The sequence below is a fragment of the Balaenoptera musculus genome, chromosome 14 (genome assembly GCF_009873245.2).
Source record: "Balaenoptera musculus isolate JJ_BM4_2016_0621 chromosome 14, mBalMus1.pri.v3, whole genome shotgun sequence".
NCBI classification, from domain to species: Eukaryota; Metazoa; Chordata; class Mammalia; order Artiodactyla; family Balaenopteridae; genus Balaenoptera; species Balaenoptera musculus.
Window position 1 is genome coordinate 27,029,230 of NC_045798.1, and position 14,575 is coordinate 27,043,804.

The window sequence follows — 14,575 nt, forward strand, 5'->3', positions numbered from 1 at the left end:
CCCGGGGTTAGGGAAGGCCCTTCAGACCAATGTCTTGGATCTGGATTTTGAAGGAAGGGCCCTCCAGTTAGAGGGGACAGCACATGCAAAGGCTTTGAGGCAGGAAGTGCTTCTTCAGAGGTCAGAGGCAGCTCGGGCTTGGCAGTTTGGCGGCGTTGGCCCAATCAGTACTGAGGAGCGGGTCCCAAGACAGACCCACGCTTCTCATGGCAGCCTGAGGTTCCTGAATGCCCATTTCACAGGTGAAGTAGCTGAGGCTCTGCTAGAGTAGGACTGAGAATCCAGAGCCTCTGCGCCACGCTGCCTCCCAGCCAAAAGGAACGCCGAGGGGAGACGCGGGGAGCGGGCCGGGGGACACAGCAGGAAGGGGATGGTGGGGCGGCCCGCGGAGGCCGCTGCGAGGCCGGAACCCTCCGTCCGGGATCCCGTGCGTGGCGGACGATCAAGGCCGAGCCACGCGCACAGGGCATGCCGGGAGCCGCGCCGGGGAAGTGCGGGCCGGAAGGGGCTGCGGCCGGGGGCCTGCGCGCGCTGGAGGGGGTACAGCGCGCCCGCACTTCGCGTGAAATGCTTCTCGAAAGACTAGGAGCTCCCTGCACAGTCGGGCCCTCAGAGTCACTAGGACCCCAAGGCTCGCCCAGAAGTGAGGGCGGTCCGGGGTGCGCCACCGTCCGGAAGTGCGGTGCCGTCGGTGCAGGGCTCGCCGGGAAATGTAGTCCCTCGGGGACGGCCCGGGGCGGTGGCCGCACGTCCCGCGGACCCGGTGGCCCATCGGGCGTGGACCCGGCATGGCGGGGCCGGGTGGCTCGGGCGGCCCGATCGGGTCCGGGGCCCTGGCCGGTGGCGCGCGGTCCAAGGTGGCCCCGAGCGTGGACTTTGACCACAGCTGCTCGGACAGTGTCGAGTACCTGACGCTCAACTTCGGGCCCTTTGAGACAGTGCATCGTTGGCGGCGCCTCCCGCCTTGCGACGAGTTCGTGGGGGCCCGGTACGGCGGGGCGTGGGGGTCCTGGGGAGGGGGTGTCTGAGGAGGTCCCAGGCGGGGCGCTGGGGCGAGGCCGGGCCGCCGTGTCCCAGAGCGGAACCCGGTAATGGCGGGGAGTTGTCCACGGCAGGGGAGGGGCTTCCGAGGGAGTCCCGGAGCGGGGTGGCCCCGGGCAGGGTACTAGAGTTAAGTTGTGTTTGTGGGTCTCGAGCTAGGGCCCCAGGTGCTCGGCAGGGGGGTGGGAGTGTCAGGGGTCCCCACATGCAGAGTCCTTTGGGGGTACTGGTGGAATTCAGGAGTCTCCATCGATCTTGGCAGTTGAGAGGAGTTATCCGACTTCTGTGGCAGCCTCAGTGCCAAGTCTCATTCCTTGGGTGCCCCCAGGAGGGTCCTGGCCTGACCGCCACCCACCCCTCTCTTTCCAGGCGCAGCAAGCACACAGTGGTGGCCTATAAAGATGCCATCTATGTATTTGGTGGAGACAACGGGTGAGTCTGGATTGAGGAGGGAGAAGCACAGTGGTGGGGACTGGGTCTCTGCAGCTCCACTGCCATTTCTCCAGATATTAGCTAAGCACTCGGCCTCAGCTTCCAAATCAGTGAGGCTCCCTCAGCACTGCATCCAGTGGGTGGCACACTCAGGACACGGAAATGTCCCTCTTGTTCTGAGTGAGTGGACACAGCCTTGAAAGAAACACATCTGCCATGGCTGCCACCCCTGCCAGACACTTCTCCTTCCCTGTGCCTCCCTCTGGGCCTCATCCACATGCTCACGTGGCAGTTGAGAAGGTTTGGAGGATACCAATTTATTTCCTTCCCCCATTTTTCACTTTTGTAAGGGTTTTCCCACATTTTGCTGTACGTTCCCAGCAAACAGCTTTTCCTGACAGCATATCTCCATCCCACGAACAGTTCCCAGTTAGGTTGTGGCTGGTTTCCTTTGATGAAATAATGGCCGAAGTGAACCCTTGGTTTGTGCAGCCGCATCCTTCTCCTGGCATGTTTTTCCCAGGAGCTGGACCACCCCAGAGGGAAAGAGCTGTCTTAGCGAGGGCGGGACCACATCAACTGCAGGGTGCGGGCACAGCAGGCAGGCTTGTTCTGCACCAGGAGGGGGGGTCCGGTCTGGTCCGGTCTGGTCAGGGAAGCCTTCCTGGAGGGGCTGATGACCTGAAAGATGAGTAGGAGTGAGCCAGGCAAAAGAGGAAGAGTGTCCCGAGCAGAGGGGTCAGTGTGGGCAACCACCCAGTGGTGGGAGAGTGCAGAACTGTGCTGCCCGGCATCCACTGGGCTTCCGTCCCTCGTCCGCCCCTTGATGTGCTCAGGAGAGGCTAGGGATGCCCACCAGGGCTCTGGAGGGTTGGGAGCCTGCTGGATGTGGGGCTGAAGTTGGGCTCCTGGACAGACAGGGCTCAGTTCAGGTTACAGCTTTGTGGTTTGGGGCAGGTGGCTTAAAGCCACCAACTGCACCCTGATCTCCTCTGTAGAAGGGGGTGGGCCTCTGCCCTGCTTTTGCAGGGTGCTCCTGAGGGTCAGTGAGCATAGGGCTGTGAGAGGCTGAGGACAGAGGTGTCCCTGTGCTGAGGGTGTGGTGTTGGCACACAACTCATCCTGCCCTTGAGTCCTGTCCCTGCCTCTCAACCATAGGCTCTGGCCTGTAGCCCAGGCAGGGCTGGCCTCTGATTGGTGCTGCAGCCGTGGTCCTGCAGGATTCCCTGGAGGAGCTGACCTGGGGCTGACAGAGCGGGCAAGCCCCCGCAGGGACCTTCAGACTGGGTATAAGGGTCTCTTGGGCGTGGCCCCTGGCTTCCAGCCTGTCTTCCTCAGTCTCTCTCCCCATGTGCAGCCAGCTAGAGTGTGTTCCTTCTTGAGTCATAACCCTGGGATGGTTCCCTCTGAGTAAAAATGCAAGTCCTCCTGGCAGTTTGTGAGGCCCTGCCCGCGTCTGCGCCCACAGCTCCCCTGCCTTTGTCTGTGCTGCACTGGGTGACACCTCTGCCTTGCGGTGTTCTGATTGCACCAAGCATCCTCCTGCTCAGCCCCTCTCGCTGGGTGTTCCCTGCTTCCCACCCTTCCTGCCCCTCCTCTAAATCTCCTGTGAGTGAGGCATTCCCCCACCCCTTGGACTAACCGGACCAGCCAGCAGCCCCCACCTCCCCTTCTGCACCTCTTACTGGCTCCATTGGCCCCCAGGGCACACAGATGTTTCTTGTCTGTCTTCTCGGCCAGGGCTGGACCTGTATTCCAGCACCCAGACAATTCAATAAATGTTTGTCACAGGACAAACAGGAATAAAATGAGGAAGAGGCATCCGCCCACAAATGTTTACTGCAGCCTTAATGAGAATCCCCTGAACCAGAAAAGGCCTGGTGTCCAGCGCAGGGCAGTGGGTGGGGACATCCCCCTGGAGTGTTCTGTAGCAGGTGGAGTTTGAGTGACAACTGTGTAGCTAGAAGCAGAAACATTTTCTCTACAATGTGACACTAAGAAACAGGATAGGAATTTGTCTCATTCTAGTTGCAACTTTGTACAGACTGACTGGCTACAAAGATGCTCATGTAGCTGGGGGGTGGGCAGTACAAATGAGTAAAAGGGAGGGACTACAGTCATGCCTCTGCTTCCCAGCCCCAGCCCCCTGGCTCCCTGGCCTCAGGCAGGCCCTTTGGTCTCCCAGGCTGTTTCCTGGAGGCGGAGGCTAAATGAGGCGGCTGGGGTGCTGGGCTCCTGTTGGGTGGACGCCCTTCTCCCTCTTACTGATAAGGGCTGGGTGGTAACGTGCAGGTCTTTTTTTTTTTTTTAATTTATTTATTTATTAATTTATTTATTTTTGACTGCGTTGGGTCTTCGTTGCTCCGTGTGGATTTTCTCTAATTGTGGCTAGCGGGGGCTACTCTTCGTTGTGGTGCGCGGGCTTCTCATTGTGGTGGCTTCTCTTGTTGTGGAGCACGGACTCTAGGTGCGCGGGCTCAGTAGTTGTGGTGCACGGGCTTAGTTGCTCCGCGGCATGTGGGATCTTCCTGGCCCAGGGCTCAAACCCGTGCCCCCTGCATTGGCAGGCGGATTCTTACCCACTGTGCCACCAGGGAAGCCCTGCTTTATTGTATCTTTAAGGTAGTTATTACATTAGCTTTGCAATAAAGAGGTGGCAGGAAGAGAGAGAAGGCAAGGGGCCTCCTCTGACATGTGAGCCAGCGTCTGCATCGTATGGCGCAGCCTCGGAGAAGGGGCGCTGCAGCCCATGAGTGGGTGTGTGGGTGGGGATTCTGGAGTGGGGGGTGAGGCGTGAGGAGCCTGAGATCATGCTTGAGTCCTGACCCCAGGCAGGCTGGTCCCGCACCAGCTGGGGAGCTTCCTTTGGGTCACCTCTCTGGTCCCTCTGGCATCAGCTGGTTGCCTGGCCCTGGCTGAGTCCCCCAGACAGCTGCCCCCCCCCCCCCGGGCACAGTGTCCATCTCCCGGGTCCCTGGCTGTCTTTCAGGAAGACGATGCTCAACGACCTCCTTCGTTTCGATGTGAAGGACTGCTCCTGGTGCAGGTGGGTGTCCCCGGTTCCAGCCCCGCTTTTCTCCAGACACGGAGCACCACTGGGGCCTGACTGCCAGCCAGGTCCCGCTCGTGGAGAGCTAGAGAAGCTTCGAGGAGGAGATGACAGCGCCCAGGACTGCTCTTAGTGATCCCCTCTATTTCCTGGCTTTCTTTTCTGGTCTGTGGCTGAGATTGGTTTTTCTGGATCCTGTTATTTAAGGGGATCTATTTGATCCAGCTGTGGGTCCTTCGATTCTGCCTCAGGAGAGCTCTTCAGTCACCAGGCCTGTCTCCTGGAGCCGACAGGGGGACCATGGGCTGATGGGGCGTTCCAGGATGGTCTCTGCTGCTGCAGGGTGCCGCCCATGGGCTGGCAGCAGCGGCTCCCCTGCTCTCCCTGCCCTGTGGGGCCTATCCTCTGCCAGGAGACCCCACACAGGCAGTGGGCAGCCTGTAGGTCCTGGCTTCCCTTTCCAGCTGTGTGGCCTTGGACATGACACCTGCCATCTCTGAGCACTGCACATTTGTGCCCATCTGCTCCAGTCCAGCCCCTGCTGGGAGCAGCTCACAGCTGAGGAGAGAAAAAGATACCAGGATTAGGAGGTGCTGGGCTTCCTTCTGAGCTGTGCCAGCTCCTTGTGCAGGAGCCCCTCGGCACCAGGCTCTGCAGCAGCTCTGGGCGCTGCTCTCTGGGGTGGGGTCTCACTGCCCCCCTTCGACAGAGGAGGATGTCCAGGCCCAGGACTCACAGTTGCTGAATGTGGCCCAACAGGTGGCATCACCCCTTGCCCAAACACCCGGGTGGTGCTGGATTGCTTTGGAAGTTTATGTGTTGTTTCTCTCACACTTGATTGTAAAATGTGTCCAAGAGTTACAGATTAATTTAAAAGTCACTCTCAAGACTTTATAATTCTTTGTTAAACATTGCTTAGGTATAAAACTCTGAAAAGGAGCAGCCCCAGGAAAGCAGTATAAACCGGTTTTTAATTCAATAAATAAGATGTGTGGACCACCCATGCTGCAGAATATGGTGCAGCTGTGGGGATGCAGGTGTGGATGGTTCCAGAGTAGCAAGGACATCTACCACATGATTCCATTTAAAACAATTACTCAGACACATAAATATACCTGGGAAAGGTGGTGGGGAGGCGCGCTCAAGGTGTGGATGGTGGTTTCTGGCAAAGGAATTATACATATGTTTCAGCGCTGTTTTTTTGGTTTTTCTTTATTGGCAATTTTTTAAGGTTTCTATAACGAGACAGGTATTACCCTCAAAATACAAAAGCAAAAAGAAGTTTGGGGGTGAGGGGGGCTTCCCCCTGCTGACACCCACTGCCCCTTCTCCCCCCACCAGAGCCTTCACCACTGGGACCCCTCCTGCTCCCCGCTACCACCACTCGGCCGTCGTTTATGGCAGCAGCATGTTCGTCTTTGGTGAGCGGCCCTCCTCCCATCAAGCCTCGACCATGTGCTGTGCTTGGCCAGCCTCTCTGTGTACTGTCCTCTGAGTTCCTGGGCTGGGTTGAGGCCCTCTCATGGGCCCCTTTCCCTGACTGTCCTGATCTCCTGAGGGTGGAACCGTCAGCCTCTGTAGCCAGGCTGGTGTCTCCCAACCAGGGGCAGGACATGGGGTTCTGCTCATCTGTCACCAGAGCCTCGAGCAGGGGCAGGCAGGCAGGAGGTGCCCCCCAGGGTCAGAGGGGTCCCAGAGTACATTTTAACTGAGGCCAGATCCTGCCCCCCTGGGTTTGATGACTGAGTTGCTGCCTTTGGATGTGACAGCTTCTCACTCTCTTTACAGGGGGCTACACTGGGGACATTTATTCCAATTCCAACTTGAAGAATAAAAATGACCTCTTTGAGTACAAGTTTGCAACTGGCCAGTGGACGGAGTGGAAAATTGAAGGACGGTGAGAGACTTTGCTGAGACCTTTGGGGTTGTGCAGGCTGCCGCGCTGGGTCTCAGGGGGCAGCGGGCCTGGATCAGCTCTGTAGAATTACAGATGAAGAGCCCGAGACCTGGAAGAGAGGGCTGCGCCCATGGCGGCCAGAGCTGGGAGTGGGCGTTAACTGCCAGTCGCTCCTGTCTGCTCCTCCCCCAGCTCTTAGATACCCTCCTTCCAGAGGGTAGAAGGGACAACTGTACTGCGGATGGCACTTCTCTGGCCCTGTTTTGCAAGCACCCCCTTGATATTGGGTGGGAGCTGGGAGGGGGCTCTGTGCCCTTGGACATGTGAATCCTTGTCCAGCTGCCCCGGCCTCGTGAGTTCAGCCTCTGCTACTGTCCCTTATTCCCAGCGGCCCAGCTGGAGTCCCCAGAGTTCGGGTCAGCAGGTGTGGGCACGGCAGCCCCAGGGCCCGGCGGCACTCGCAGGCTGTGGCCCTGGCCTCGTGGGGCCATGAGGCTCAGATCTGCACGGGGCGGCCTCCCTGCTCACCCCCTCCTCCTGCCCCAGGTTGCCAGTCGCTAGGTCAGCCCATGGCGCCACAGTGTACAGTGACAAGCTGTGGATCTTTGCCGGCTATGACGGCAACGCCAGGTAGGTGGCGGCCGGAAGTGCACCAAGGCACAGAGCAGCCTTCCTGCGCTGGGGAGGGAGGACTCGAGCTGGGGTTTTCTCAGGAGGGTGGGTGTGTAGACAGGGCTGGGAGAATAGGAAGATGGGCAGGACGAGGGCCACTGAGTGGAGCCCCCACCCGACCCTCACAGGGGACAGAAGTTCTGGCACCCTTGAAGCCCCCTGGGGCGACTGAGGGGGTGGCGAGCCCACCCACATCTGTGCAGCTGGCTGAGGATGTGCTGGCTCCACAGCCCCGGGGCCACAGCTGGGTGTCATCAGAGCCAGGGGTCGGGTGGTGGCCCCTCGAATGGCTGGGGTGAGGATACTCGGGCCCACGGTGAGCAGTGACCTGAGTGAGCAGGAGGGTGGCAGCGGCAGGGCTCAGACCCGGCCTGCCTCCCCATGGAGGGCAACAGGGGCGCCTGCCTGTGTCATGGGCCCTTTCCTCCTTGTTGTAGAACATTGGCTTTGCTGTATTTTTCTGATTACAAAAACAGCACACGCTCATTCCCCAGGAATTCAGCGTTACAGAAGCTCCAAGTGCTGCAGGGTTAGTGGTGGCTTCTGTGAGGGCCTCTCCTGGCTCCAGGGGGCCCGGCCCAGCAGGGATTCAGTGCAGCCCCCAGCCGAAGCCCGCACCCTGAGGCCGCTCCATAGTCCCCTGGTCAGAATCCCCCTTGGTGCGTTGTCCTCCGGGAGCCTTCCCTCCTGGCTGGGCCCAGGCCCACCCTGACCGCCAGCCCAGCTGTGGGGTCCCAACCCCTCTGTCCTAATGCAGGTTAAACGACATGTGGACCATCGGCCTCCAGGACCGGGAGCTAACGTGCTGGGAGGAGGTGAGGGGCACGGGGCCGGGGAGGCCGCTTTGTTCCTGGCCTCGCCAGGCCCTCCTGACATCCGGCCCAGCCCTCTCACAGTCCCCGCGGTGGTTACCCAGTGACTACGGGCTCCGAGCCTGTGACTGGTGCAGTTTGGGGATGATCCACCCTTCTTTGAACACAGTGGGGGTGGCTACTGTCGGGGTCCTGGGCAGTGTGTCTAACCACTGCCCTGTCTCACCTGTAGTGAGGACTTCAGCCCCAACTGTTCAAAACTGGGCCCATTCAGATGGGGGCTTTAAGCTGTTCCACAGAAATGGACCCATGACCCCTCACTCACGGAAGGTTCAGGAGTGAACGTAGCCCTAGCTCAGCAGGTTGGCCCCGGACCAGGAGAAGGGCTCATGGCTTCCCCAACCACACAGGTGGCCCAGAGCGGCGAGATCCCGCCCTCCTGCTGCAACTTCCCGGCGGCCGTGTGCCGGGACAGGATGTTTGTCTTCTCAGGCCAGAGCGGGGCCAAGATAACCAACAATCTCTTCCAGTTCGAGTTCAAGAACAAGACGTGAGTGCCCTGCTGGTGGGTCCCCTGTTAGCACACCACACCAGTGCCCGGGGCTGCCTGTGTGGGCTCCACACACAGCCAGCACCTTGGGAGCGGGGCCGTGAGGGCCCTTACGCAGCCTGGGCCTGAGACCCCCGCAGGCCCCTCGGGGGGTGGCTGCAGCCCAGCATCCCGGGGCCTAGGCGGCCTCCTTCCTTGTCCCAGGGTGAAGACAGCCAGCCACCCCTTCCAGCAGCTGCCTCGCCGGGCAGGTGCCACCCTCCTGCCCTGCCTCTGATACCTGCTCCATGCTGGGGGATGAGGGCGAGACAGGACCCCATGATGGGCTGCGAGGAGCCAGGCAGGGCTGGTGCCAGGATGAAATGGGGTTGGGGGCTCAGAGCCCAGGTGGAGGCTGCAGGGGAGCACGAACCCCCACCCCATCGCTGGTTCACACGCAGCGTGAACACACATCACAGGTGGACACGCATCCCTACCGAGCACCTGCTCCGGGGTTCTCCGCCGCCCCCGCAGCGGCGCTACGGGCACACCATGGTAGCCTTTGACCGCCACCTTTACGTGTTTGGGGGCGCAGCTGACAACACACTCCCCAACGAGCTGCACTGCTACGACGTGGACTTCCAGACCTGGGAGGTCATTCAGCCCAGCTCGGACAGCGAGGTGAGTGCTGCTGGTCCACAGGTGGGTGGGGCCAGGGCCAGGGGCTCCAGACAGCCAGCAGGAGCAAGGCTGGGACACCCGGGGCCCTCAGCCCTGGACATTGCCCTGGCCCGACCCCGGCCTGGGCCCCTCTGGTCTGTTCTCCATCTTACCACCTATGGGCTAACACTTCATGGCCCAACATTTGTGCTGTGCTGGGGATGTTCTCCCGGGATGCATGCCTTGACTGCAGCCAGGCTCCCATCTCGGCCGTGCTGGGAGCACCCTCATCCTGTGTCACTTTCCCCCCACACTGTCCCCACAGCACCCATCCCCACCCCAGGCGGGGACAGCAGCGGTCTCTGGCCACCTGCCCGGCCCTTGCTGAGGGGCCGTGCACCCGTGTGTCTCCCCCAGGTCAGCGGGGCCGAGATGCCCGAGCGAGCGTCCGCTTCCGAGGAGGCACCTGCCTTGGGCTCCGAGGAGCGGGGCGGCTGCAAGAAGTCCCGGGATGTGTTCGGCCTGGACTTTGGCAGCACCACCACCAGGCAGCCTACCCTGCCAGCCTCAGAGGTGAGGGCCGGCACCCTCGTGCCCACCCCTCACGCCCTGAAGCTGGTCCTGTGATGAAGAGGCCGAGGCTCAGGGCTTACACAGCACGTGAGGCGAGGCCAGGAGCCCATGCCCTGCTGGACGGGCCACATGGGTGCAGCACATGACACCCAGCACCCTCTGCCACCTGGTAGGGCCACAGGGCCTGTCCTGTCTGCGGGCCCACACAGGCCCCGCCTCCCCCCCACCCCCTGCATGATTGTGCGGGGGGGGGGGGTCCTGCCCTGTAGCCCCTCCTTCCAGGCCACCAGTGCCCTTGCCCTCCTTGCTTAGAGCCTGGCCGCGGCCAGGCCTCAGCCAGCCCCGCTGCTGGACACCCCGCCCTGTCCCTTCCCCTCCAGTTGCCCAGCGGAAGGCTCTTCCACGCGGCTGCTGTGATCTCCGACGCCATGTACATCTTCGGGGGCACCGTGGACAACAACATCCGCAGCGGGGAGATGTACAGGTTCCAGGTGGGGCAGCCCGAGCTGCCGGCCTGAGGCGGAAACTGTGGAAACCGAGCCCCTGGGGGGCGGGGCTTTGTGGGGGCAGGGCTTGTCCAGCGCCAGAGCCGCGGCTGCACCTGGTGGGCCGGCAGCCCCTCTGAGGGGTCGGGCGGTTGGGCCGGGGTACTCTGGAACCTGAGTGCGGGCGGGGCCGGGTGGGGGGCCGGGGGGCCCCCCGCAGAGCCCGTGGGGGGCTGGCTGGGCGGACTCGTCCAGCAGCGTGGTCTCTGCCTGCAGTTCTCCTGTTACCCCAAGTGCACGCTGCACGAGGACTACGGGCGGCTGTGGGAGAGCCGCCAGTTCTGCGACGTGGAGTTTGTGCTGGGCGAGGTGGGTTCCCCTCCTGTGCCCGCTGGCGGCCCCTGCCCCCAGGGTGAGGGTCCCCCGCCCTTCACCAAGGTGTCTCTCTTCTGGCAGAAGGAGGACTGCGTGCAGGGCCACGTGGCCATCGTCACGGCACGCAGCCGCTGGCTCCGCAGGAAGATCGTGCAGGCGCGGGAGCGGCTGACCCAGGTGAGGGCCGCCCGCCGCCTGGGCAGAGGCTTCTGTGGGGTGTTCTTGAGCGCCCCTTCCTCTGCCCACAGAAGCTGGAGGAGGAGGCGGCCCCGGCACTCAGGGAGGGCCCCTCTGGGGCCGCGGGTGGGGCCCGGCCGCCCCTGCTGCGCGTGGCTATCCGCGAGGCCGAGGCACGGTCCTTCGAGGTGCTCATGCAGTTCCTCTACACAGACAAGATCAAGTACCCGCGGAAAGGTCGGCCTGCGCCGCGGGCGGGAGGGAACGGGATGGGGTGTGGGCAGCCCTGCCTGGCAGGGGGCAGCCGGGGTCTCCGAGGCTTCGCCCCGCCTGTGGCTGAGCCACCTCGTGGCGGAGGGAGCCCGGGCCCCCCCCACAATGCCCCGCCGGAGGCTCAGGGGGTTCTTGGGCGCAGGCCACGTGGAGGACGTGCTGCTCATCATGGATGTGTACAAGCTGGCACTGGGCTTCCAGCTGTGCCGCCTAGAGCAGTTGTGTCGTCAGTACATCGAGGCCTCCGTGGACCTGCAGAACGTGCTGGTCGTGTGCGAGAGCGCTGCCCGGCTGCAGCTGGGCCAGCTCAAGGTGCGGGGCGGGGTCCGTGGCAGCCTGTGCCCCCTCCCCGCCCGCTGTGGCAGGCCCGGTGAGGCCTGACCCGGTGGCCTGCGGCCTGTCTGTCCAGGAGCACTGCCTGAACTTCGTGGTGAAGGAGTCCCACTTCAACCAGGTGATCATGATGAAGGAGTTCGAGCGCCTCTCTTCTCCTCTGATCGTGGAGATTGTGCGGCGGAAGCAGCAGCCGCCTCCCCGCGCCCCCTCGGACCAGCCTGTGGACATCGGTAGGGACCCACCTGGTCCCCGAGAGCGGTGGACAGGGTGCAGCCACCTTGGGCACAGGGTCCTACCGCAGGCGGCTCAGGCTCGGGCAAGGCAGAGACCTGCTCAGCGGGCTGGGTGCCAGGGCGGCATCTCCCAGGCCCATTCCTGGGGGAACACAGGCCCTGTCCAGCGAGTGCTGCCCTGACTGGGACGACAGGCATGAGGGTCTGCAGCGAGCAACGAGCTGAGGGTCCCATGATTAGTTGCCCAGCTTCTCTTCTAGGTGGGCCCACATCTGGGCCTGGTAAGGGGTGGGCATAGCCCTTAGACGCTCGGCACCTCCCTGTCCCATCCCCACCCAGCCAGGAAGGGACCTTACAGACTCCTTCACCCCCTGGCCCTGGGGCCTGTGCTGCCTCGGCCATGGGCTCCAGGTGACACAGCCGAGGGGGCTTCAGCACTGGGGCAGGAGAGGGCTCAGTGGGCCGAGTCCGGGAGAAGGTCAGACTCTGGGGGGACAGAGCCTCAAGGGCCAGAGTGAGGCCTCTGACCTGGGGGTTTCGTTCAGGGGGGGCAACACGGGCAGATGCACAGGAGGCGGTGCCCTGGGGTCCCGCATCCTGAGTCAGAAGCCGCCCTCTGGCTCAGGGCCCCTCTACACCCCCAGGCACGTCTCTGATCCAGGACATGAAGGCATACCTGGAGGGGGCGGGTGCGGAGTTCTGTGACATCACGCTGCTGCTGGATGGGCACCCGCGGCCAGCCCACAAGGCCATTCTGGCCGCCCGCTCCAGGTGGGTGGGGTGTGGCTCGCGGGTGGGTGGGTAGCTGGGCACTGGCCGACTTGCTGAGGGCCGGCCCACCGTCTGCAGCTACTTTGAGGCCATGTTCCGGTCCTTCATGCCTGAGGACGGCCAGGTGAACATCTCCATCGGGGAGATGGTGCCCAGCAGGCAGGCCTTCGAGTCCATGCTGCGCTACATCTACTACGGCGAGGTCAACATGCCACCCGAGGACTCACTGCATCCTCACCTCTGGGGCTCCCGGGTCATTCCCAGGACAGCTTTGGGCCCTGCTGGCTTGGCCTGGCCAGGCGATTTCCTGAGGACTTCTTGGTGCCCAGTCTCTTCCGGGTTCTCTGGAACAGTTGGTTGGCTGGCTCAGAGAGGTTTGCAGCCAGGAGAGACGGGTGGGTTCAGAGGAAGGGGTCATGGCTCCATGTGGGGTGATTCCTGGCCAGGTCATGTCTGTGGGGGTCTGAACATGGGGGGCCAGGATGCCCTTCAGGGCTCTGAGGCCGTGGATGTTTCAGCAGATGGGCATGTGGGTACTTTCCTGGGGAGAGAAACCTGTGGTTTTCTTTGGATCCTGAATGGAGCCTTGGACCCCTGAGTGGTTCAAAGCCCATGTAGAGGCTCTGCCTGGATGGGAGCCCGGCTGTTGTGGTGGGTGGGCACCCCTTGACCTGAGCAGGAGGCAGCAGCCCTGGTTCAGGGCTTCTCCGTCCCTGGTGGGCCCCCAGGGGGGAAGAGGGCAGCTGGGTGGGAGGAAGGCTCTCTTGGCCCACAGCTCCTTAACCAGCCCTCAGCTACCTGTTCGCGGCGCCCTACTACTACGGCTTTTACAACAACCGGCTGCAGGCGTACTGCAAGCAGAACCTGGAGATGAATGTGACGGTGCAGAACGTGCTGCAGGTAGCTGCCCTGGCCCTGGGCCTCTGTGCCTGCGCGGTGTGCGGGGCAGGGGCAGCGCCTCAGGGAACCTGCCGTTCCAGATTCTGGAGGCAGCAGACAAGACGCAGGCGCTGGACATGAAGCGGCACTGCCTCCACATCATCGTGCACCAGTTCACCAAGGTCAGGGCCCTCCCACCCAGCGCGCTGCCTGCCCCGTCTGCAGGACATACTCCCCTTGGCGGTGGCCTGGGCCAGGTGGGAGGGACCCTGGCCGCCTTATGCAGCAGTGGGTTCTGGGGATAACCGGGCAGAGCTGTCCACCCACTGGCTGGTCCTCATCCCATACTCGTTGGTCAAGCCCCCAGAAGACTCCTTGGCCACCTGGCCCTGGCAAGAACACAGCTCCATCCTTCTGGCCTTTGGTTGCCTCCGCAGGTCTCCAAGCTGCCCACGCTGCGCTTGCTGAGCCAGCAGCTACTGCTGGACATCATCGACTCCCTTGCCTCCCACATCTCAGACAAGCAGTGCGCAGAGCTGGGTGCCGACATATGAGGGCCCATGTGGTGCCACCCTGCCCTGCCTCGCCCACTGCAAAGACTGTGCTGGCCATGCTCGGGCCTGCGGCCAAGGGGTCGGGTGCCCAGGGCCTCCGAAGGGAGCTAAGTGGGGGACTCCAAACGCCCCATCTCACTGCTGAGGACACAGGTCCCACAGGAAGCGGACGGTGAAGCGGGATCCTGGCTGGCACCCTCTCCCGGGGTGGAGGTGTGGGTGGGAAGCCAGGGCTCAGTGGTGAGGACACTGCAGGAGGAGGCAGGGGTCCTGGCCAGGGCCCAGTGAGGGAGATGAGCCCACCAGGGAGCTGGCTTTGGGCCCCCTACACAGCAGGGACCCAGCATGGCTTGTGCATCCAGCCACTGGGTCATGTTGCCAAGACCCCTCAATGTAGGGGCCGCACAGTACCCTCAGACCCTCATCAAGGTTGGTGTAAGGGTTTCCTCCTGCCACCCAGAACTTGGGTAGATGGAATCCAACTGCAGGTGAATTTTGAGGTGTGAAGGGCCCTAAGGTCAGCTCCCAGCCTGCAGGGTCAGCCACTGCGGACTGGGCCAGGCATCCAGAGGGGCTGTGGGATCCCACCCACCTGTGTGTGCATGGGGGCCCTGGGCTGCGCCAGAGAAGTCAGAGATGCCCCAGGCCTGCATCTGTCCCTAAGTATTTATTGTCATAGGCTTGCCTCCATTAAAGCCACAGCAGTCCTACCTGCACCCAAACCTCACTGCGCAGTCCCCACTGGTGGCTCCAGCCCTCCGTCCTCCTGGAGCTGAAGCTGGGCCATGTGGCCCGATGGCTCAGGATAAGCCAGTCTTGCCTGGTTC

At 62.4% G+C, this 14,575-nt stretch overlaps 1 protein-coding gene across 1 annotated transcript; it reads left to right on the forward strand.

Annotated features, from left to right (window-relative positions):
• The first annotated feature begins 554 nt into the window (after window positions 1-554).
• LZTR1 (leucine zipper like transcription regulator 1) lies at window positions 555-14,475 on the forward strand. Its single transcript, XM_036823256.1, has 21 exons — window positions 555-988; window positions 1,411-1,473; window positions 4,463-4,519; window positions 5,864-5,943; window positions 6,311-6,419; window positions 6,966-7,049; window positions 7,849-7,906; window positions 8,314-8,453; window positions 8,912-9,113; window positions 9,510-9,665; window positions 10,046-10,156; window positions 10,427-10,519; window positions 10,607-10,702; window positions 10,774-10,939; window positions 11,118-11,287; window positions 11,385-11,541; window positions 12,189-12,315; window positions 12,394-12,543; window positions 13,110-13,215; window positions 13,296-13,376; window positions 13,632-14,475. The coding sequence occupies exons 1-21, from the start codon at window positions 789-791 to the stop codon at window positions 13,746-13,748; spliced, it is 2,523 nt and encodes an 840-aa protein (XP_036679151.1). The 5' UTR covers window positions 555-788; the 3' UTR covers window positions 13,749-14,475.
• Window positions 14,476-14,575: the final 100 nt, after the last annotated feature.

Bases quoted from the DNA above. Each gene is read 5' to 3' on its own strand.
- LZTR1 (XM_036823256.1), top strand. From the start codon at position 789: ATGGCGGGGCCGGGTGGCTCGGGCGGCCCGATCGGGTCCGGGGCCCTG. The intron at 7,050-7,848 runs GTAGGTGGCGGC...GTCCTAATGCAG, and splicing joins GGCTATGACGGCAACGCCAG to GTTAAACGACATGTGGACCA. The intron at 13,216-13,295 runs GTAGCTGCCCTG...CTGCCGTTCCAG, and splicing joins CGGTGCAGAACGTGCTGCAG to ATTCTGGAGGCAGCAGACAA.